At 42.8% G+C, this 21,727-nt stretch overlaps 2 protein-coding genes across 2 annotated transcripts; one reads left to right on the top strand and one right to left on the bottom strand.

Moving 5' to 3' along the window:
- Positions 1-382: 382 nt before the first annotated feature.
- actr5 (actin related protein 5) lies at positions 383-7,924 on the bottom strand (the record flags this gene model as incomplete). Its single annotated transcript, XM_080443496.1, has 9 exons — positions 383-1,112; positions 3,512-3,644; positions 3,751-3,890; positions 3,977-4,084; positions 4,684-4,848; positions 5,225-5,442; positions 5,740-5,909; positions 6,571-6,809; positions 7,538-7,924. The coding sequence occupies 9 exons, from the start codon at positions 7,922-7,924 to the stop codon at positions 768-770; spliced, it is 1,905 nt and encodes a 634-aa protein (XP_080299622.1). The 3' UTR covers positions 383-767.
- Positions 7,925-16,962: 9,038 nt separating this feature from the next.
- LOC308096174 (vesicular inhibitory amino acid transporter-like) lies at positions 16,963-19,453 on the top strand (the record flags this gene model as incomplete). The annotated part of the gene is made up of 2 exons (XM_080443499.1): positions 16,963-17,346; positions 18,266-19,453. The coding sequence occupies 2 exons, from the start codon at positions 16,963-16,965 to the stop codon at positions 19,451-19,453; spliced, it is 1,572 nt and encodes a 523-aa protein (XP_080299625.1).
- Positions 19,454-21,727: the final 2,274 nt, after the last annotated feature.

Below are 21,727 nucleotides of genomic sequence, written 5' to 3'. Positions count from 1 at the left end.
ATCCTGCCCACCTGTGTGGGGTGATTGCTCACCCTATATAATGGGGCATGAGCCCTCACTCTGTCTCTCCCCTTGGTTTGGTTTGGTTGCTTTGGTTCTTTGAGTTGGTTGTTTGCTTTGATTACTTTGCTTTGAATTCTCATACATTCATACCCTGGCACACATCACTGATATATTGATAACTTACTTTATTTACTATCTCTTTTTCTAAATAAATATACTTCTTATTGAAACTGACGTCATGTGTGGTCTCCACTTTGTCTACCTTTATTCTTGGTCATGACACAGCCATTATAAAAAAAATCAGTCATTGTAATGATTGTTGGCAGTTTTGGTCCTTGAGGCTCGGAGTAAATGAGACATTTGATGACATTTCCAAATATCCTTTTAATCTGGTATTTTAGAGGAAATGTCAGACATGTTGCTGTCCGCTTTCAACATTAGTTCTTCCAAATACTGTTGCATTCAAACTTCAAAAACACAAAATACATTTAAAAAAAAAACTATTTACAAGATAATGTATGAAATATTTTAGAAACCGTCCATGATTTCTTCAGTTCCAACCATTAAAATAGCCATTCAATATGAGTGGTCTCGACAGTTCAGTTAATAGTCAATGTTGACTGTGACATGGCAAGAATAGGGGCACTAGGGTTCATGTGGTTAATGGTCCCTGTAGAATTAGAACATACAAATATGCCATTGCCATTCCCATTCAACATTACTGAGTGGCTGGTCTGGTACCATCAGCTATCTAACCTATCACTCTAATTATAAGATGTCACCATGGCAGCATCAGACACAACAGGACCAGAGGAGAACGTTGGAATGGATGGAACACTGGCAGTGGCCATGACAGCAGGGGAAGCCTCGGTCACGGTGTTAACAGCAGCTTCCGCTGGGCGGGCAGGGGCTGGTTTGGCGATCTTCATCGGGACATATACATTACAGGCACAGTGCTCACTCAGGTACTCCCCTCCTTTCTCCTCATAATCCTGTCTGCTAATCCATCCCTCCATCAATCCTCCACCTCCTCCCCCAGGGAGGTGCTCCAAGGCCCAGTCTCTGGCCCCATACCAGGCATCCAGGGCTGGCCGGGACGCCATGGTCACCTACCGAGTAATGCACACAGATATTGTCATGCATATCGTCGCTGTCGGGTATTTATATTCATATCTCAGTATTTCAACAAAAAAGAAGAAAAAGACATTCATAAATGAATGCCCTATTGTATACTTTGTCGTATGACACTGTAGAACAAAAGTAGCTAAAGTAGGCGATCTACAAGCTCAGGTAATGCGACACATTGTAAGCTTGTAGTTCTGCTTTTTTGCTATTGTAAATTTTCCAAATCGCTCATTACAGGGTAACGCATCTTACAGGGTAACGCATCTGATCAATGGTATGTTTTTTACTGTATATTCTGCTTGCTTTTTGTTTCTCCTGCTGTTTTAGAAATCAGTTTTTTTTTACACATTGCTACAATTTGTTGTTTTTACATTCCCATCCCTTTGTGAAGCTCTTTGGAACAAAAGGTAAAACAAAAAGGTGCTACAGTATGATTAAAAGTTTTAGCTCATTAACACAACTTCAAAACAATCAAATGAGTGAAATCTGCTGCTTTAATGTTGGTGGAAACCTGTGGTCAGACACCACTTAAATGATAATAGTTTCCAGGAAGGCCAGAAGATAATTGGGGGCATCAGGGGAAGCATAAAGCTTAATATAAACAGACAGATAGATAGACCATTATCGATACCGCAAGGGAAACTCAGTTGGCATAGCAGCACCGCAGTATCACAGGACAGATACAGTAGATATAGGTAAAGAGACACATAATATTATTTTAAAATAAACTAGAAAATGTGCTCCTCGGAGCACAAGTCTCCGCCAGCAGACTATAGCAATTATATTATAGCATTCGTTCACAGGAACCACAGACATAATTGGGTCCACTTTCGGACATCTTCTTTAAGAATGCGAGAGCAGCTTCATTAACTTCTAATTCTTGTGATCTGTATCGTTTCTTCTTACTCGTGTTATGTGCTTGTTGATGTTGTCTTTCATTATTTAAATACTCTGACCAGTTCCTTTTTTTCCTTTCGATGTTCTCTTCAGACTCTTCTACTTTTTCTTCCAGAGATTGTAGCAATCTTTGCTGTGTCATATTGTAAGCATTCATGGCTAGTCTTCGTCTTTTGTCATTTAGCGATTTTTTGTCTCTGATTAATTTCATTCTTTCTTTATGATTCTTAGCTCTGTTTAATTGAAGCAATGCTCTGTTTACATTGAAGCAATCTATCATATGGGAGTCGTCATAATTGACTGGTTTGTTCAAATACTTGTCTGTCTTCTTCATCTTCATTGTCTTGAACAGTTTCAGCAGTTGATTGGTGTGTTTGATCAGCTTTGGCCTTCTGCGCCTTTGTTTGACCAATGTTAGGTGTTCTCAGAGGGACACACACACGCACGGACGGGTGATTTGGACTAGAAGATACTGTTCCAATCAAGACTGATTGATCCTGTCTTACCTCGCTTCAAAAACGTAAACGTTTTTTTGAAGTGACACACCTATTTATAGAATTGTATTTCGTCATGCATTCCTCTAGCCAATCAAAGGCATTGGTGTCAACATATTAATACGTATTAAGATTTCGGTCTTGTTGTGGGATCAATTCAACTCTAGTCCTCTTCTGTGTTACTGTTGTAGATGAGTATGCTTTCTTAGCTTTGGCCTTCTGCGCCTTTGCTTGACCAATGTCAGGTGTTCTCAAAGGGACACACACACGCACGGACGGGTGATTTGGACTAGAAGATACTGTTCCAATCAACACTGATTGACCCTGTCTTACCTCGCTTCAAAAACGTAAACGGCTTTTTGAAGTGACACACCTTTTTATTATAGGATTGTATTTCGTCATGCGTCCCTCTAGCCAATCAGAGACATTGATGTCAACATATTGACACGTATTAAGAGTTCGGCTTTGTTGTGGGATCATTTCAACTCTAGTCCTCTTCTACGTTACAATTGTAGATGAGTATGCTTTCTTAGCTTTGGCCTTCTGCGCCTTTGCTTGACCAATGTTAGGTGTTCTCAGAGGGAAACACACACGCACAGACGGGTGACTTGGACTTACTGAAGGTACTGTTCCAATCAAGTCTGATTGATCTTGTTTTACCTCACTTCAAAAAGTAGGGGCTTTTTGAAGTGACACACCTATTTATATAATTTTATTTCGTCACGCGTCCCTCTAGCCAATCAGAGGCATTGGTGTCAACAAATTGACACGTGTCACGTGGAGCTTGCCCAATGTTAGCTTGGCTAACAATGTTTGCTCACACAAAGCGAAAACATATTCTCCACCTTCGGCGGAGACAATAATAAGAGGGAGTAAACAGGTACAGTAGTAACTCAGAGGGATTAAAAATAAGGCAGCAAAAACAAAGGAGTTTTAGGGTCTTGTCCGGCCCTCTGCACTTATAAACTATCCTATCTGTGTATATACTGTACCTTGAAGTGTGACTGGAAGGGCCTCATGGCTAGCAGCTCTCGTTCCACCCTCTCCTTCATCCCTGGGTACTGCATGTTCCCACCTGTCAGGAACACGTTGCTCACGAGCGCCTCCTGCTGTTCAGTGGTATATCTACATGTAGTATGAATCAAGACAAAGATGATTTAATATACAGTGCATATGGTACATGTATTAGTGTGTATCAACTTGTGTTGCATATAAGGGGGTCATATCTTACCTTGCCAGGACATACTGCAGTGTCTCCATCAGTCCCATCTGGTCCTCTCCAGTCAAAGACGGCTGGAATAAGATCTCTGGACACCTGAGACGCTCTGTACCCACAAACAGCTGGTGGTATTCTGCTATGTTGAACACTGGCTGAAAGGAGCAGGAAAGTTAAAATGGCTGAGCTATGTGTTATAGTCTGCATATTCTAATGTTAAATATGTGGCCTGTATCCTTACCTGAACCAGGTTAACTGGTTTGTCAGTCAGTGAGTTGTCCTCACTGAAGTCAGGTTCCATCAGTGCCACACCGTCTCCTTCGTCCATTTGCTGATCAAGTTCAGAGCCCTGGCATTGAGTCAGAGAACAGGCTCAAGCCTGATTTCTACGTTGTATGACGATACAAGCTCGCGATGTGACACATTGTGAGCTTGTACGTGTGCTATTTCTGGTCGTACGACTGAGTATAAAATATATCAAGCATCAGGCTACACGTCTACTGCAAATGCGTTTTAATTTAGCAAAATAATGATACAATTTGGCCAAGAAAATGTTACAAAAACTATTTTTCTGCAATGGAGCCCATTAGTTATGTTATATCTTTGCTTTAACATCTTGATTTTTCTGTCCGTTGTTCCTTCCCAAAATTGGCCACATCAATTGGAAGATTTACATTCAGGTCAGGTTACAAACAACTTGCAGTGAGAGCACATAAGGCTTCAGATAATTGCATAAAGTGACTCTAAACTAGGGTTTCCCAAACTTTTTTAGCTCAAGACTATAACAAAAAAAGCTGATCTACAAGCTTGCATATCTGCTATTTTCACTATTTCTTAAAGTGTTGTGTGTGTGTGTGTGTGTGTGTGTGTGTGTGTGTGTGTGTGTGTGTGTGTGTGTGTGTGTGTGTGTGTGTGTGTGTGTGTGTGTGTGTATACTACTGTATGTACCTCATTCTTCCCCTCAGCTCCGTCACTCTGCAGTAGCTTGTGTCTGCCCTGTTCCACAGCCAGGTGAAGCTTGTTTATGTAGGACTGGAGCTCCTCAGCTGAGTCCATGTTCAGTTCCAACAGGTTCTTATGAAACTGGTCCAACAACCCATCCTCTAGCAGCTCCTGTTACATGCAGACAAGTTGACATACAGGCAGGCAGACTGATGCACACGCATACAGCAAGACGGCAAGTATACAGAAGAATAAACATAAAATAGTGGGCACTACGTACACACTCACATAGCAACATGTTGAAACTTTATGATTACTCTGTAAAGCATTTCCAACATATCTTTCATGGCATCTGTCATCTGCTAAATGACTAAATTGTTATCTTTTGAATTGTGTACCAAATCTGTGACCCCTGCTGGGGATTTGTGACAGGATTTACTACCAAGTTGCCCTCAAGCAAGGCACTTAACCTCCTGTAATATGGGAGCAGTCAACTATGGCTAGCTGTACCCAAACAGCAATGAAGCGAATTCTTATAGTCCCTTGCCTGCACTGCCAACAGCTTATCCAGCCTCTGCTGGTCCTGCTGGAGCTTCTCTTCCCGGCGGCGAGCATTGATCTCCAGGAGCCGTCGCAGCTGCTGTGCACGTCTCTCCTGCCTCTCCTCCACACTCACACAACCACCCAGCACTTTGGCAGAGAAGGGCAGCTGCATACGGTGCACCTCTCGCTCATAAAACTCTGGGCTACGCCACTTCTCCAGCTCTGTGGGAAAGAGCAGAGGAATAACACAGAGACAAATGTGTGCATCACCATAATGGACTTCTGTAGATGTCATGCTTGATTGATTGAATACTTTATTAGACAGAAACGTAAGCAGCACGAGGTACAGTCATACATTTCAGCTAAAAGGAGAACACAAAAAAGTCCTGGCGACTTCTTTCCATTGTGGTCCAAACTTGTGTGAGTTTGTACCTACCGTCAAGAGTTATTTGTGGAAGCATAGCTGTGTTCATGTACAGTATGCATGTGTAAGTGTTAGTATATTTGTTTAGAATGTACCTTCATGATAATCTGTAGCAGTGTAGCTGTGTTCGTGTAGCAGCTCCTCCATGCGGCTCAGTGTGATGGCAGCAAGTTGTCCTGGGTATTTCAGCTGGAGGAGACGCTGTAGGTAAGAAGCTGCCTGGCTACCACCCACATTGACACGCTTACAGTTCACTGCATCCAACCTGGGGACACATAATAATGATATGAGACTGTATGCAAATAGTTCACTGTTTCAGAGAAACACACTACACTAAAATACTCTGCACCTGTACAGTGACAAATTTCAGTTGGCACTGCACTTGAAATTGCTTACATCCACACTTCCTGTTTTGGGGTATGGGGACTCTACACTGAACAGGTGCCCTGACCAACCTGCAGGACACCCTCAAACATGGCCAATTTTGATTGTTGGGACGCACAGCACAGCCAAGCCAGACGCACCACGGAGGATGTGAAACCCTAGTCTCCACGGTGGTGGGCAGGAACTGCGCAACTCAAGCACCCCTAATAAAGCCATTTTAACTGTAACTCTGGCTGAGTGCCTTGGTTTTTTGCTTTTCTGTCAAATGAATTTTCCTCTACCAAAGAGCACCTCTCAGACACCTTTTTTCACCAAATGGTTTACCGTGGCGTGTACCCAGGCAGTGGTCCTCTCTCCCTTTACTATGTATTGAAGTGTCCCTGAGCAAGACACTTAACCACTACCCAGGGTGCTGAATTAATGGCGCCCATTGCTCATAAAAGTTAGAATGGGTAGATTTCACCTATGTGAAAAAATGTACAGTGACAAACAATATGCCAAAGGAGTGGGGACTAAATTATACAGTGCAAAGCGTGACTCACCTGCCATTAATGACAGGCAGGATATGAGAGCAGTGGTATCCTGAAGAGAGGATGAGGCCAGAGTGAGGTGGCTGGAGATTTCTTTGCGCATTGTTGTAGCAGAGGCTGTACAGTCCATCTACCCCATAGGACACATGAGGGACTCTGTAACACTCAAACAGCAGCTCTGACATCATTTGGCGACAGTGCAGCGGGTTGCAGGGAGCCTCTGTGAGCACAATGGGGTGATCCACATTACCCTGGACAAATAGAGAGAGAATTACGAAAAGCAAGTAAGAGAAGAGAAGTTAGACGGTTAGAAAGTAGAATTAAGCACCACACACACTTTATACAAAAGATATATATAATAATCAGGGCTGCGTTGCACATTTGGCTACTCATTCCCAGTGGTGTAAAGTAAGTAACTAAGTACATTTACTCAAGTACTGTACTTAAGTACAATTTTGAGTTATTTTTACTTTACTGAAGCATTTCCTATTTTCAATACTTTTACTTATTCGCTGCTACAATTATTTGAAAACTTTAGTTTAGTTACTTTGTAGATTTTGATTATAACAAAACATACATTAACCACGTCAGCCCTAAATACAATTCGGCCATTTAAAAATAGCCGATCTACAAGCTCACAATGCGTCACATTGCGATGCATCGTGAGCTTGTAGATCTACTATTTCCCAAAGATTTCAAATTGTATTAATTTTAAAACTTGTGAAATGGGACATTCTGCATAATGAGTACTTTCTTCTTCTGGTACTTTAAGTACATTTTGATACCAACACTTTTTTACTTTTACTCAAGTACATTTTTGAATACCGGACGTTTATACTTGTAACAGAGTATTTCTAGTTTCTACATTGCAGTACTTACTGATACTTTTAAGTAAAACATGCGAGTACTTTTTCCACCACTGCCATTAGCAAATAAAAGACAAGCGACAATTAAACTAAGACGTAAACAACTGACTCACTTCATTTGCGATGCCCATGTGAGTGAACGCATGATCGAATATGAGCTCCTGGATCTCAAAGTTCACCACCACGTTCCTGTCGAACTGACTCTTCAGCAGCCAACGGAGAGGCTCCAGGTTGGAGATAGCGTTACCGATCTGTGTCTCGCTCCGCGCTGCTCCTCTGTTCCTGGCAGTCACAGACTTAAAGATCAACTGAGGTGAGCCAAATAATTCGTCTCCTTTGCAGGCCCAGCCGGCCCGCGTTTGGAAAGAGCCGTTGTCTATGACGATCGGAGCAGGCGATGGGTTCAAACATTGTGCGGAAAGCTCGTGTATCGGGTCGGGAGATGTTTTACAGTCCCGGAATGTGAACACTTGACACACCGTGTCTGATATGGAAGTCATTTTGAATGAGCGGTGCCACTACAAAATACAGCCGACAGGAAGCGTGGTGTGTGCACATTTCAGTTCCGTCTCTCATTTAGGAGGACAACAGAAACCCCGACAAAATGTTTTGTGCCAGGGAGCCACGTACCAGACTTGTGTTGTTTAATGTTTAAAAAATATTCCATATATTCCACATTTTATTTCAAGATAAATAAAGTAGAAGAAGAAATAAAGAAGAAATAAAGTAAACAAATAAATATTGCAAATAGACAAATAAACAAACTATACAATAAAATCAGTGTTCATGTCTGTAACTGCTTGAGTTTTTTCTTAAAAAAAAAAAAAAAGTTTTGTCCCAATTCTCAAGAATGGCTGATATATAAAGTGCATTATTTATAGTTCGTTTATTGATTGATTTACACTAACACAGGCTACATAGATACCGTCTGGCCGGGCAAATTGCTTATCCCAGTTTGCATACGAGTGTACTGTGTGTTGAGTTCGGTTGAGTTGCAGCTGCTGTACTCCGTCAATTCCCATTTCCTCCGCCAGAGGGCGAAAGGGAGCTCGTTTTATTACCTACCGCGACTGGAATCACATTGGTGTGTCGTACCCAGCCAACCGTATCCATAGGCAGAATTAATAGAATTCGAATTAATAAACACCTTTTCAAATATTTCACGGAGAAGAAAAGGTTATCTTGTCTGGACAAAGAGCCCAACATTACCATTGTGGTTGCTGAGTGCGTTCCACTAGAATGCTCCCTCTCACTTTACAGTGTAGAATCTAGACTAAATTCTGACTTGGCAATTAACTGGGTTTCCCCATATCATTTTAAGGATGGCACTGTAGGCCTACTGTACAATAATCAGCATAATTGTTGCAATTAATACAATGAGGGGAGAGTGTGATCATGATTTTCTGGCATCATGTTATTCTCAGCTGACTAACTGAAGCACTGCAATGGCCACAGAGTGATGTGGGGCAACATTGGCTAAGACCACCATGTCTTACAAGGAGCTGCAGTAATGTGTCCACTTTTCTCTGGAAGTATAGACTAGCTCAGTCGTTCTCAACCTTTTTCATCTCAAGGACCCCCTGTTTGTGCATTAGGCCACAGACCCCCATTTGATACATTTTTCTTTCTGGCTTATTTTAACTCAGGCAGTGTACAGGATTAGGTTTAGAGTTCATATCCTAATTATCAATCATGGGGACCACCTGGAGCCCCTCAAGGACCCCATGGGGGTCCCTGGACCTTACATTGAGAACCAGTGCTTTCCAAAGAGCACCTTGCTTTCACCTGTGTTTTCCCCGCCCTTTTTTTCTCTAAACTGTTAGTATTAGCAGACTTTTCGGATGCAGTGTTCCTTCTTTTTTCCTTCTTTTCTGTTTCTATAGTATTTGCAAAATCACATTTTCTTTAAAAGGTAGGATGGTCAGGTAAAATGAGTGCCCCATTTTCTAAAATTGTGCATTCTCTGTCGTAGAGCTCATGAGTTCTAAACATACTAAACATACACATTGAATATTAAATGATATTTCAAATGGGTAATTAGGTATCAAACAATATATTTTAAGAAATGCAACTTTAATTTTCATTTGATAAGAGCAACTGAGGTGTAGCCTCGTTGAGGTACTGTACAATTCTGAGCATTAATTTAACTTGAACTTAAAGTGTGTATCTGAGAGTGTACAAATGGAACCAAATGGACCCTTACACGTCCATTTGGTTCCATTTGTCCACCCATGCAGAGTTAACTTAACAATGAGGATTTTATTGTGTACAGTACACTGACATAATATTTCTATATTATCAGGGAAAGGGTCAGGAGTGAAAGAAGGAGTCAAAGAGGAAATAAGGAGGGAAGGAAGCAAAGTAAAGGAGTCAAGGAAGTGGGCTACTGTACGTAGCTTGATGTCATGTCACTGAATCACAAGCACAGTTCAGTGCTCAGGGACAAAGCTCTAAGTGACTGCAGGCCCCCTCCTCCTGACGCTAATAAGCAGATCTAGGTCAGCTCACCCTCTCGCTCTCTCTCTCTCTCTGTTCCTCTGAAACACACACACACACACACACACACACACACACACACACACACACACACACACACACACACACACACACACACACACACACACACACGTCTCTCTCACACACACACACACACACACACACACACACACACACACACACACACACACACACACACACACACACACACACACACACACACACACTTACAGTCACATGCATGTGTCTTTGTATGCATACACAAATATACATAAACTCATACAAATACACCCCCACAGACATGTCTGTCTGTCTGTCTGTCTGTCTGTCTGTCTGTCTGTCTGTCTGTCTGCCTGTCTCTCTGTTTCTGTCTCTCTCTGTTTCTGTCTCTCTCTCTCTCTCTCTCTCTCTCTCTCTCTCTCTCTCTCTCTCTCTCTCTCTCTCTCTTTCACTCTGTCTGTCTCTCTGTCACACACACACACACACACACACACACACACACACACACACACACACACACACACACACACACACACACACACACACACACACACACACACACACACACACACACACACACACACGCACGCATGCACGCACACGCGCCCGCATACACACACCCTCTTCCCAGAAGGCAAAACATGACATTGTGTCAGTGTCTCTCTGCTTGTTGTGCATGTCATCGAAGCAGTGTTGATGAGACACGCAAGCAGCTAATAGGATACAACCACTGTGGGACTGCAGCCAGCATCCTCCATTTTGTGAACGCACACATACACAGACTGTTGCTTATCATTGACAAGAAGAGGAGACCAAAAATGTAACAGAAAAAAATATATGTAGCCTACACTGTAAAAACTAGTCATTTAACTCTGAGAGTGTACAAATGGTTTGGTTACATAGACTCTCTGAGTTAAAACCGAGGATTTTACTGTGTAGGAAAGTCACCAAACAGGAGGATGTCTTGAGGGGGGTTTCCCAAACATTTTCAGCTCGAGAAAATAGTAATTCGTTGTCGTCCAGGGACCCAAGAAAACAAAAAACATTCAGAAAGACTAATGAAAAATGAAAGGACTGTTACTTCCCAGCAACAAACAAGTGTGATCGTTAAGAAAAGTATAGAATTTTGTTCTGTGTACACTATTTGCTGTCTGCAAGGATCTACATCTGCTATAACTCCTAGTCCTCATCTCTCCCCCCCCCCCCCTCTCTCTCTCTCTCTCTAATGCTGTCAGTACAAATACATGTCTGTCCATTGAGAATAATGAAGACAATGACAGAGAATAAATGACCCTGGTTGAAATACATCAGTTTACTGATGTTCAATTATTAATACCACAAGTATTTTATGACTTTTACTGACGGGTTGCACTCAGGGTGACAAGAGTGAGTATGTTTATTTTATTTCTCCATGTCTTTACAAGAAAGGACAAACGTTTCAGCTATCCAGCCTTCGTCAGTGGCACGTTTTTTTGTTCTTGTTCTAAACATCTCTCTGATTAATTCATTCTGAATATCTTTATTATCTTAAATGTTGATCAGAATCTCTCTCTCTCACACACACGCACGCACACGTGCACGCGCACACGCACACACACACACACAAGCAAGCATGTGCGAGAGGGAGACCAGTTTACATAACAGTCTGAGTTTGACCACTTCTGAGATCTCAAAGCCATCAGAATCTCTCTCTCTCTCTCTCTCACACACACACACACACACACACACACACACACACACACACACACACACACACACACACACACACACACACACACACACACACACACACACACACACACACACACACACACACACACACACACACACAAACACCAATACCCCTGCAACCTCCATGACTCTCCTCTGCACCCTGTCACGCCTGCACACAAATATATTCTCCCTCGCTCCATGCACGTGCCCCTGTGTGTGCGCACGTGTGCATGCACACACACATGCCCACATACCATAGCAAACAGACACAAAATGCACGTCTCTTTGTCTCTCTCAATCAAATTCTCTCTCATTTATAAACATGCAATATTTTTCTGTTTCTCTTTGAGTCTTACTTTCTCACGCACACACGCACGCACGCACGCACGCACGCACGCACGCACGCACGCACGCACGCACGCACGCACGCACGCACGCACGCACGCACGCACATCACACCACCCACACACATCACACCACACACACACACACACAGTCAGCTTCATCCCCACACATAGACTGTCACTACTACTCTCTTCAGTCCTAAGCCCTGTAAGCATAGCAGATTTTTTTGTGGCAAAGAATGATTAATGTGTTTGTGCACCTGTCACTTCTTTTCATGCACTCGTGTGTGTGTGTGTGTGTGTGTGTGTGTGTGTGTGTGTGTGTGTGTGTGTGTGTGTGTGTGTGTGTGTGTGTGTGTGTGTGTGTGTGTGTGTGTGTGTGCGTGCGCGTGCGTGCGTGCGTGCGTGCGTGCGTGCGTGCGTGCGTGCGTGCGTGCGTGCGTGCGTGCGTGCGTGCGTGCGTGCGTGCGTGCGTGCGTGCGTGCGTGCGTGCGTGTACACGATAGGGGGTAAATATTCAAGTAATTACACTGGCAAAATACCCCAAAGTCCTGAATACCAAACTGAAATCAATAATCAAACGCAAATTAATTGACTGTGGTAAAAGGCCATTGAATATGTGATGTGAGTGGCTGGAGTACAGAGTCACAGACAGAGACAGAAAGACAGAAAGACAGAAAGACATAAGAAATCATAGAAAGAAAGACACAGAGAAAGAAAAAGACAGAGACAGAGACAGAAAAAGACAGACCCAAGAAAGAGAGTAAGAAAGACAGAAAGAAAAGACAATGGCTGAGAGACAAAAAATACATGACATGAAGCAAAGAAAACAAGAAAGACTGAAAAAGAAAAGCACATGAGCAAGAAGGAAATATGGAAATACATGAAAAAGACGGGATGACATAAATACAGAAAGACAACCTGTGCTGACAAGAAATCTCTTTCCTCCAAAATCTCAGCTATGCACCGTCCAATTACCGTAGCCATGGCAACTATCAGAGATTATTGCCCCCAGTCAGCACTGCATGGCTGTTAAACGAGTCTTTAAGCTCCTCCATATCTGAGCCCTGCACACACACACACACACACACACACACACACACACACACACACACACACACACACACACACACACACACACACACACACACACACACACACACACACACACACACACACACACACACACACACACACACACACACACTCACACTCTCTCTCTCACACACACACACACACACACACACACACACACACACACACACACACACACACACACACACACACACACACACACACACACACACACACACACACACACACACACACCACATCTTGCCTGAATTAATCCTTCTCTTTGTAAAATGGTCGTCCCAGCAACCAATAAGTATAAGCCATTTAAGAGGGGGGAAAAGGCAATGAGAGAATCCATTTTTGTCATAAAGAAGTAGCTGAACTAGTGAGGAAATGATAGCAGAGCAACATATGTTTTCACATTTTACTGTTGCAGTTGTTTGGAAAGGTACAAGTTGCATTTACATTTTCTAAATATTTAATGCATTTTTGCAGCATGCTTTAGTGTCAATTAATTTCCTCTTCAAAATGTGAATGCAATGCATCCAAGTGGTGATGCATTGTGTGCATGATACGTGTGCATGTGTGTGTGTGCCTGCGTGCGTGCATGCGTGCGTGCGTGCGTGTGTGTGTGTGTGTGTGTGTGTGTGTGTGTGTGTGTGTGTGTGTGTGTGTGTGTGTGTGTGTGTGTGTGTGTGTGTGTGTGTGTGTGTGTGTGTGTGTGTGTGTGTGTGTGTGTGTGGGGGAGTGACATTTGCAACCTATCTCCTGTCCTAGCTTTAGCCCAGGGTATTGCACATCATGGGGGAGGGAGAAGCTTAGTCACTGAGATGCCCCAAGGACTCTCCCCGGAATATTCTCTCTCCTCACCATTCTACATACACAGATACACAAGCACACACGCACGCACAGAGAGAGAGAGAGAGAGAGAGAGAGAGAGAGAGAGAGAGAGAGAGAGAGAGAGAGAGAGAGAGCATGAACTGAACACAAATGGCAGCTGGCAAAGGAGCCTATAATTCAACCATGAAAATTTGCGGAACTTTCCCTGTCCTCTGGGTTGTTACTAAATTTAGAATCCTGTAGTCGTTTTTCACATTTTCGTCTCTTTTCTCCCAAAGCAGCTCAATCCTTAGCTTTATTGTACAATTAAGAATGTCAATGTAGCCCAATTAAGCCATTCGAAGGATACCCCATGGTATTTTCATATCCCGTCCCGCGTGGATTAAATTTGCATCGATATTATGGAACAGTCTGAACAGAGAATTCATTGGTGTGAAGTGTATTTTGCATAACGCGTCACCATGTCTTAGCAACATAAGGAAAAAACGCTTATTTCCAAAGATATAAAAAACTACAGGATAAAAACCCTCCCAGAGGAGCAGGATAGGCTACCTCCTCCCAGACGTTTTTTATTATATTTTGTTGTGTTTATATCTTTGACATTTCTCTGATAAACATGTAGCATGTGTTTTTCTTTTATGACGTCTAATAAATCGAATCAAATCAAATCAAACTATACCCCTATGTTTATTCTTCTCTTCCGTGGGAATATGGTGCATCAAATCATATGAGAGGGAGACGTGACTCTCATGTGTTGAATGTAGGTTCAAAAGGGATGCTGCAGCACGTGGGCTAAAAGCTAATTGTCTGAGGCGCTGTCCAAGGTACCTACGGGCTACTTTAGGATGTAGGCTACTCCTCCGCAATATATTCAGTCACACAGTAAAACAGTATAAAACCCATAGAGTTGGTAGAACCCTGTGTTGGTCTATTCTATTGTTGTAGCCTAATTCCAAATTAATCAATTGATAGGCTACATAAGAAAATGAGGATAGAGATGTAGGCCTATAGGCTATATATGTTATTATACAGGGTCTATACTCTATCTCAGTGGTTTTCAACCTTTTTCATATTAAGGTCCATTATTTATTCGGTATTTGAGCCACGGATTTGATGAGATTTAGCCTCTCAGACCCAAAACTTTTGTCCACAATTCCATGCATTAATGTTGAGATATAACAGGGAAACGTTGATCAAAACAATTATTTTACATTTCTTCTTTTACAATTCTTCTACATTCTCTAATTGTGTAGACTTCTTGTAAATTAAGTAACGCAGATGTTTAACAATAATGTAATTGTTAAACATCATAATTACGCTTGAGAGCGTAAAATGACACCAAATGGACCCTTACGGTCCATGGTTTCATTTTACGCTCTCAAGCGTAAACCTAAGGGTCCATTTGGTTACCATCTCTTAGCTGGGGACCACCTGGAACCCCTTCAAGGACCACTGGTGGTCCCCGGACCACTGGTTGAAAACCACTGCATTACATAGTAAAACAGTAGAACCCATTGAGTTGGTATAGAACCCTGAGTGTTTGCCCATTCTATTGCTGTGGCCTAATTTCTAATTAATCAATTGATAAATAAGAAAATGATAGGCTATATGTATTAGAGATGTATTATGTCTAGGCCATGTTATTATACAGGGTCTATATCTCATAGCCTACATTTATCAGTACATATTTGCACACGTTTCACAATTCACTGCCGCTAATTACCATTTCCATTCTTTTATTTGGGCTATTTTGGGGGCTTGATGAGAGTGTGCTTTTTGGCGCGCACGTGCTCCGTTTAACAAAATGTTTGCACTGATTCACACGCGTCACCGATTTGGCGTGATCAGTGATGGTGATTCGTTTATAGGCTACATGAGCGAATACACTTGAAATGCCATTTTATTTAGTAATATTTTCCCCCCTGAAGAATATTGTACATTAAAGCCATTCAAAGGCGGTAAACATTTTACATCTGGTGGAGTTATAGCGATTAGGCCTGTATACATTCTGAATTTTAAAATGAGTGCTTCTGATTTATTTTGTTCCAATTTTTCAACTATTTGAATTTCAATTTTATTCCTTGAGCACCTGTCCTCTAAAAAATTATAATGGTTTGATTTAATCGAACAGGTGCAATTCGTCAGCCCATGGGAATTAATTGTGTTGGCTGTTGATCCCACTGTCAGCACCGTGTCTATCAGATATAGACTAGCCACATTCCTTCATTCATAACGTCAAGGGTTTTCTGGATTGACCATTTTGTCCTTGATTACTCTACCGGTGAAAATATAACCCAGAGAGAGGTTCAGCCCTGTCATAAATTCTCTCTCTCTCTCTCTCTCTCTCTCTCTCTCTCTCTCTCTCTCTGTCTCTCTCTCTCCCTCTCACACACACACACACACACACACACACACACACACACACACACACACACACACACACACACACACACACACACACACACACACACACACACACACACAGAGAGAGTGTGTCTGTGTGCTCCATGCCATCCTTGAGGGGTCTACTCTGCGCACAACTCTTTTAACGGGCAGTCTATGTGTAAAACAGCCTCCACTATGTGGTCCACGCCCCCCTTCCTCTCCTCTCCCCTTGCGTGACACGCAGATTCCACCGCTCTGTCACCGTGGTGACAGAGCTGACTGAACCGATTGGTGAAGGACAAATTAGGAACGAAGACACGGCTTTCGACTTGTTTTTTTTTAAATACACCTGCTGCTACACCTGAGGAACTATTGGTCTTTCTTTCTTCTATTGCGGGGATTTGTTGTGCACATTTGGATGCCGTCCAAGGAGGTCTCCTACTATAGCCATATAGTCTACTATTTGGGAGGGATATGGATAATGAAGAGCTGCTGAGAGGGTTATTATAACGGTGTGGATCAAACGGTTGGGAAGCCGTTAGAGGTATAGGCTATTGCACGACGCCAAGGCAACAGGCATGGATCGAGGTAACTGAAAGAAATAACTCTGCATGCATCTGTCAATCATCTCTGAAAGCAATAATCACATTTTCACCACGAAAAAAAAACTATTTTAATTCTGGGAGATGGCCCACCTAATCCGACACAAACTGTCGAATAAACTGACCAATGCGGCCCACACGGTGTCCAACAAATCCCAGGCCAAGGTCAGCGGCGTGTTCGCCCGTCTGGGATTCCAGGCCGCAACGGACGAAGAGGGTTTGGGTTTTGCGGATTGCGATGACTTGGATTATGACTACAGGCAAGGTATGCAAATGGACGTCCGTCCAGGGGATGAGGAAGGGGGTGAGATGGAAGGGAATGGGGAGGTGGATGGAGACAGCCACTACCAGAGAGATGGCACTGATGGCCCGAGGCCCTCATCCCTCAAACCCAGCGGGTCTTTGGATGAGGACAAACCAAAAATCACCTCTTGGGAGGCAGGGTGGAACGTCACCAACGCCATTCAGGTATATATATACGAGAAATGCCCTGAACATAATTTTGTCATGTCCAATGAAGCAATTACGGCCTCAACGCATTTGAAGCCTATGCCTATCTAAAAAGTCACTTTGAATTGCTAATATTTTAATTTCAAGATACAATATTTTGAAAGATAAAGAAAAACATCCTTATTGGAATTTTCCAAATTCAATACATCCTGAGATTATAGTAAAACAATTAGAAAATAAACGAATAAAATGTTGTTAGTCTATTAATTTATTCAGAACCTTTCTATCGATCGTATTTAGGCTACATAACGTGTTTATTCACACGGATCGTAGCAGATAGAGGAATTAAGATTTATATATTCAAATCTTTTTATCAGTAGAAAACAGTTGCTTTATCCTCTATGCAAGCAGGCCCTGAATGTCTTTGATAGCCCGAAGCGTCACGGCAGCTTATTATCACCCATGCGATCAAATTGACCATCAGAGCAATTCAATGTACAAATTCAAATGTAATTGTCCATTTTATACCTTAATTCGCTCCATGCTAGAAGGAAAACATATCTTTATATGGGAAATGCAACGGAGACACACACATATATATATATATATGTGTCTATATATATATATATATATATATATATATATATATATATATATATATATATATATATATATATATATATTCACACACACATGCACACACGCACACGCACACGCGCACACACACACACACACACACACACACACACACACACACACACACACACACACACACACACACACACACACACACACACACACACACGCCGCGTGTTTATTTCATGTTATGATAATGCTATTGTTGTTGTTATTATTATTACTATGCATTTGGACAAAGTGATTAATTGATGACACGTGTGAGCTGGACGGGCCTGTTACCGTGCTTCTCTGTCCACAGGGCATGTTTGTCCTCGGCCTGCCATACGCCATCCTTCATGGGGGCTACCTTGGACTCTTCCTCATCATCTTCGCGGCGGTGGTGTGCTGCTACACCGGCAAGATCCTCATCGCGTGTCTGTACGAGGAGAACGAGGACGGAATCCTGGTGCGTGTGAGGGACTCCTACGTGGACATTGCCAACGCGTGCTGCAGCGCCCGCTTCCCGCGCCTCGGTGGGGTCGTTGTGAACGTGGCCCAGATCATCGAGCTGGTCATGACGTGCATTCTGTACGTGGTGGTCAGCGGGAACCTGATGTACAACAGCTTCCCCTTTCTGCCCATCTCTCAGAAAGCGTGGTCGGTGGTGGCCACGGCCGCGCTTCTGCCGTGCGCGTTCCTGAAGAACCTCAAGTCCGTGTCCAAGTTCAGCTTGCTGTGCACGGTGGCGCACTTGATCATCAACGTCCTCGTGATAGCCTACTGCCTCTCCAGAGCGCGCGACTGGGCCTGGGAGAAGGTCAAGTTCTACATCGATGTCAAGAAGTTCCCCATCTCCATCGGCATCATCGTGTTCAGCTACACCTCGCAGATCTTCCTGCCCTCCCTGGAGGGAAACATGTCGAAGCCCAGTGAGTTCCACTGCATGATGGACTGGACTCACATCTCGGCGTGTGTCCTCAAGGGCCTCTTCGCCCTGGTCGCCTACCTGACCTGGGCAGATGCCACCAAAGAGGTCATCACAGATAACTTACCGTCCACCATCCGTGCCGTGGTGAACCTGTTCCTCGTTGCCAAGGCGCTGCTGTCCTATCCTCTGCCGTTCTTCGCGGCGGTCGAGGTTCTGGAGAAATCGTTGTTCCAGGAGGGAGGGAGGGCCGTCTTCCCCGACTGCTATGGCCCCGGTGGGCGCTTGAAGTCGTGGGGCCTGGGCCTCCGTGTGGCCCTGGTGGTGTTCACGCTGCTCATGGCCATCTTCGTCCCTCATTTCGCCCTTCTCATGGGCTTAACGGGGAGCCTCACCGGCGCCGGGTTGTGTTTCCTCCTCCCAAGCCTCTTCCACCTGAAGCTCCAGTGGAGAAATCTATTGTGGCATCACGTTTTCTTCGACGTCGCCATTTTCGTTATCGGCGGCATATGCGCTATATCCGGCTTCATTCACTCAGTTGAAGGGCTCATAGAGGCGTATAGGTATAACATCCATGACTGAGAGCTCGAGAGTACAGGTTACAACCCATAATATAACTCTAAACCAGTGGTTCTCAACCAGTGGTCCAGGGACCACCAGTGGTCCATGAGGATGTTCCAGGTGGTCCCCAGCTAAATGATGGAGAGTTGCTAACCAAATGGACCCTTATAGATCTTTAACTCTTGAGAGTGTAAAATGAAACCAAATGGACCCATATGGGTCCATTTGGTTTCATTTTACGCTCTCAAGAGTTGAATTATTGTTAAACATCTGCATTAGCCTACTTAATTTACAAGAAGTCTACACAATTAGAGAATGTAGAAGAATTGTTATTTTTGATCAATGTTCGCCTGTTATCTCTCCTATTGCCACATCAATACACCGTGTTGTATACGACAACAAAATATTCCAAGTTTGGGGTCTTAAAATGGTGGTCCGTGGCTCAAATGCCGAAAAAATAATGGACCTTAATATGAAAAGCGTTGAAAAGCACTGCTCTAAACCCTCACATTGAATGGTGATGTCATAATTGACTATACTCTCACTTGGCACATGATCGCACAGCATCATCATCCTGGTGTTGACCGACCACTTGCCACAGAAGATCATGAGGATTACGAGTGTTACATTATTTTTTTTTCTTCATTGTTTTTGCCTTCGTGATTATGTGCAATAAGAGACTTTACAACAATACATGTACAGTATAGGCTATATAGTGTAGGCCTACTGTAAGCCTTCTTACAGACCACGACGATCATTAACGGGCCAGTCAACAAGGTTAACGCAGTTACTGTGTAAATGTCCGCAAATGGGTCTAAATGTGAGTGTGTATGTGTTTATATCCAGGGAATGACATATTATGTAATAAAATAATGGTTTGAATATGTCAGTATTGGGTTTTGAGCTGCTAGAAATATATCATTTATCTGAGTACAGAGACATTATACAAAATAGGCCTGCCCTACTCGTTATATCAGATGGTGCTCTGTGGAATATAGTTAACCATGAATAACTTCAGTGTAGCTGTTTGAACAAAATTAATTGGTATTTGCTTTTTTCTTCGATTGTAAAGTCTATATGTGGTCCTCGTTGGAACATTTGTTTTCTTGGTGTTTCAAATGTCATTATAGGGATGAAGTGAATTCAAGTGAAAGCAAGTGGGTCCTATATGTGTGTTCTATGAAAACCGTTTGTCCGTTAATATTCTCTTCCTGTTGAAATTGTTCGGTGTGCTTTAATGGAATTAATCATGCTGTGTGAGAAGAAAAAAAGAGTACTTGTTGAAATATCGGATTAATAAATCAAATAGGCTAATTTATGGCTGGCGATTCTTAAGTGTCTTTGACCGTTAAATGGAAGCAGTGAATGATGGTTTGAGATCTTTTGTCTTTGACTTCCCCCAAGGTATAGCCTAATTATGTAAAAAAAAAAAAACACACACGAAAAACAACCCCTATTTTGTATTTATATTGCTGTTTTTTTTTCGTTTTTCTTTTGATTGAAAAAGTTTCCGTTCTGTTGAAATTTAATTCACGGGTTGTTTACCTTCCCTTTTTTTTAAAAAAAGAAAAAAAAATATTGCGTGCTAATGAAATAGAAACTGCAGACTTTCTCGTGATAGGCATTATGAGGAATGACTCACACCAGCCGCCAACTCCCTTCTTCTTCTTCTTCTTCTCTTTCTTTCTTCTTTTTTTTTTGGGTCAGTGGTTCCCAACTTTTTCAGGCCGTGACCCCCCAAAATAAAGGTATTTGAATTGGGGACCCCCCCCCCCCCCCATCCTAATAAGCATGACATTTTGTTTGACCCGGTTCCAAAGATAAATATTGTGAAAATAGCCAATCTACAAGCTCACAATGCCATGAATTGCAAGTGGTTGTGAGCTTATAGATCGCCTATTTTCACATTTTTTGCCTCTTATATCATTTGACAATTTGGCCAATGTTTGACCAGTTTTTATAGTAGGCTATAGTTTGTTAATTACTTTTGATGCAGTAATGGTCTTTTTTCATTTATTTATTTATTTTGGTATTAGGCAAAAGTCCTTAAATTGTCACATCACTGTCCACTGGGGAGTGGGGACCCCCCCAACATTATTTGGGTGAAATTGGGTCCCGACCATAGGCCCCGACCCACAGGTTGAGAACCACCGGTGTAGAAGACTGCATGTCACACGTGACGCTTAAAGTCTCTTCATGAATTCCATCATGTGTTCTTTACGGTGTTCCAACCAGGCTGGGTGTTCAGTTCAGAAGACAGAGAAGAAGTAGCTCTTGTGCGACGATAATTAAACA

The sequence above is a fragment of the Gymnoscopelus braueri genome (assembly GCF_963280865.1).
Source record: "Gymnoscopelus braueri genome assembly, chromosome: 12".
Lineage (NCBI taxonomy): Eukaryota > Metazoa > Chordata > Actinopteri > Myctophiformes > Myctophidae > Gymnoscopelus > Gymnoscopelus braueri.
Note: the sequence above shows the minus strand (reverse complement) of the source record. Positions and strands in the feature narration are given on the sequence as shown.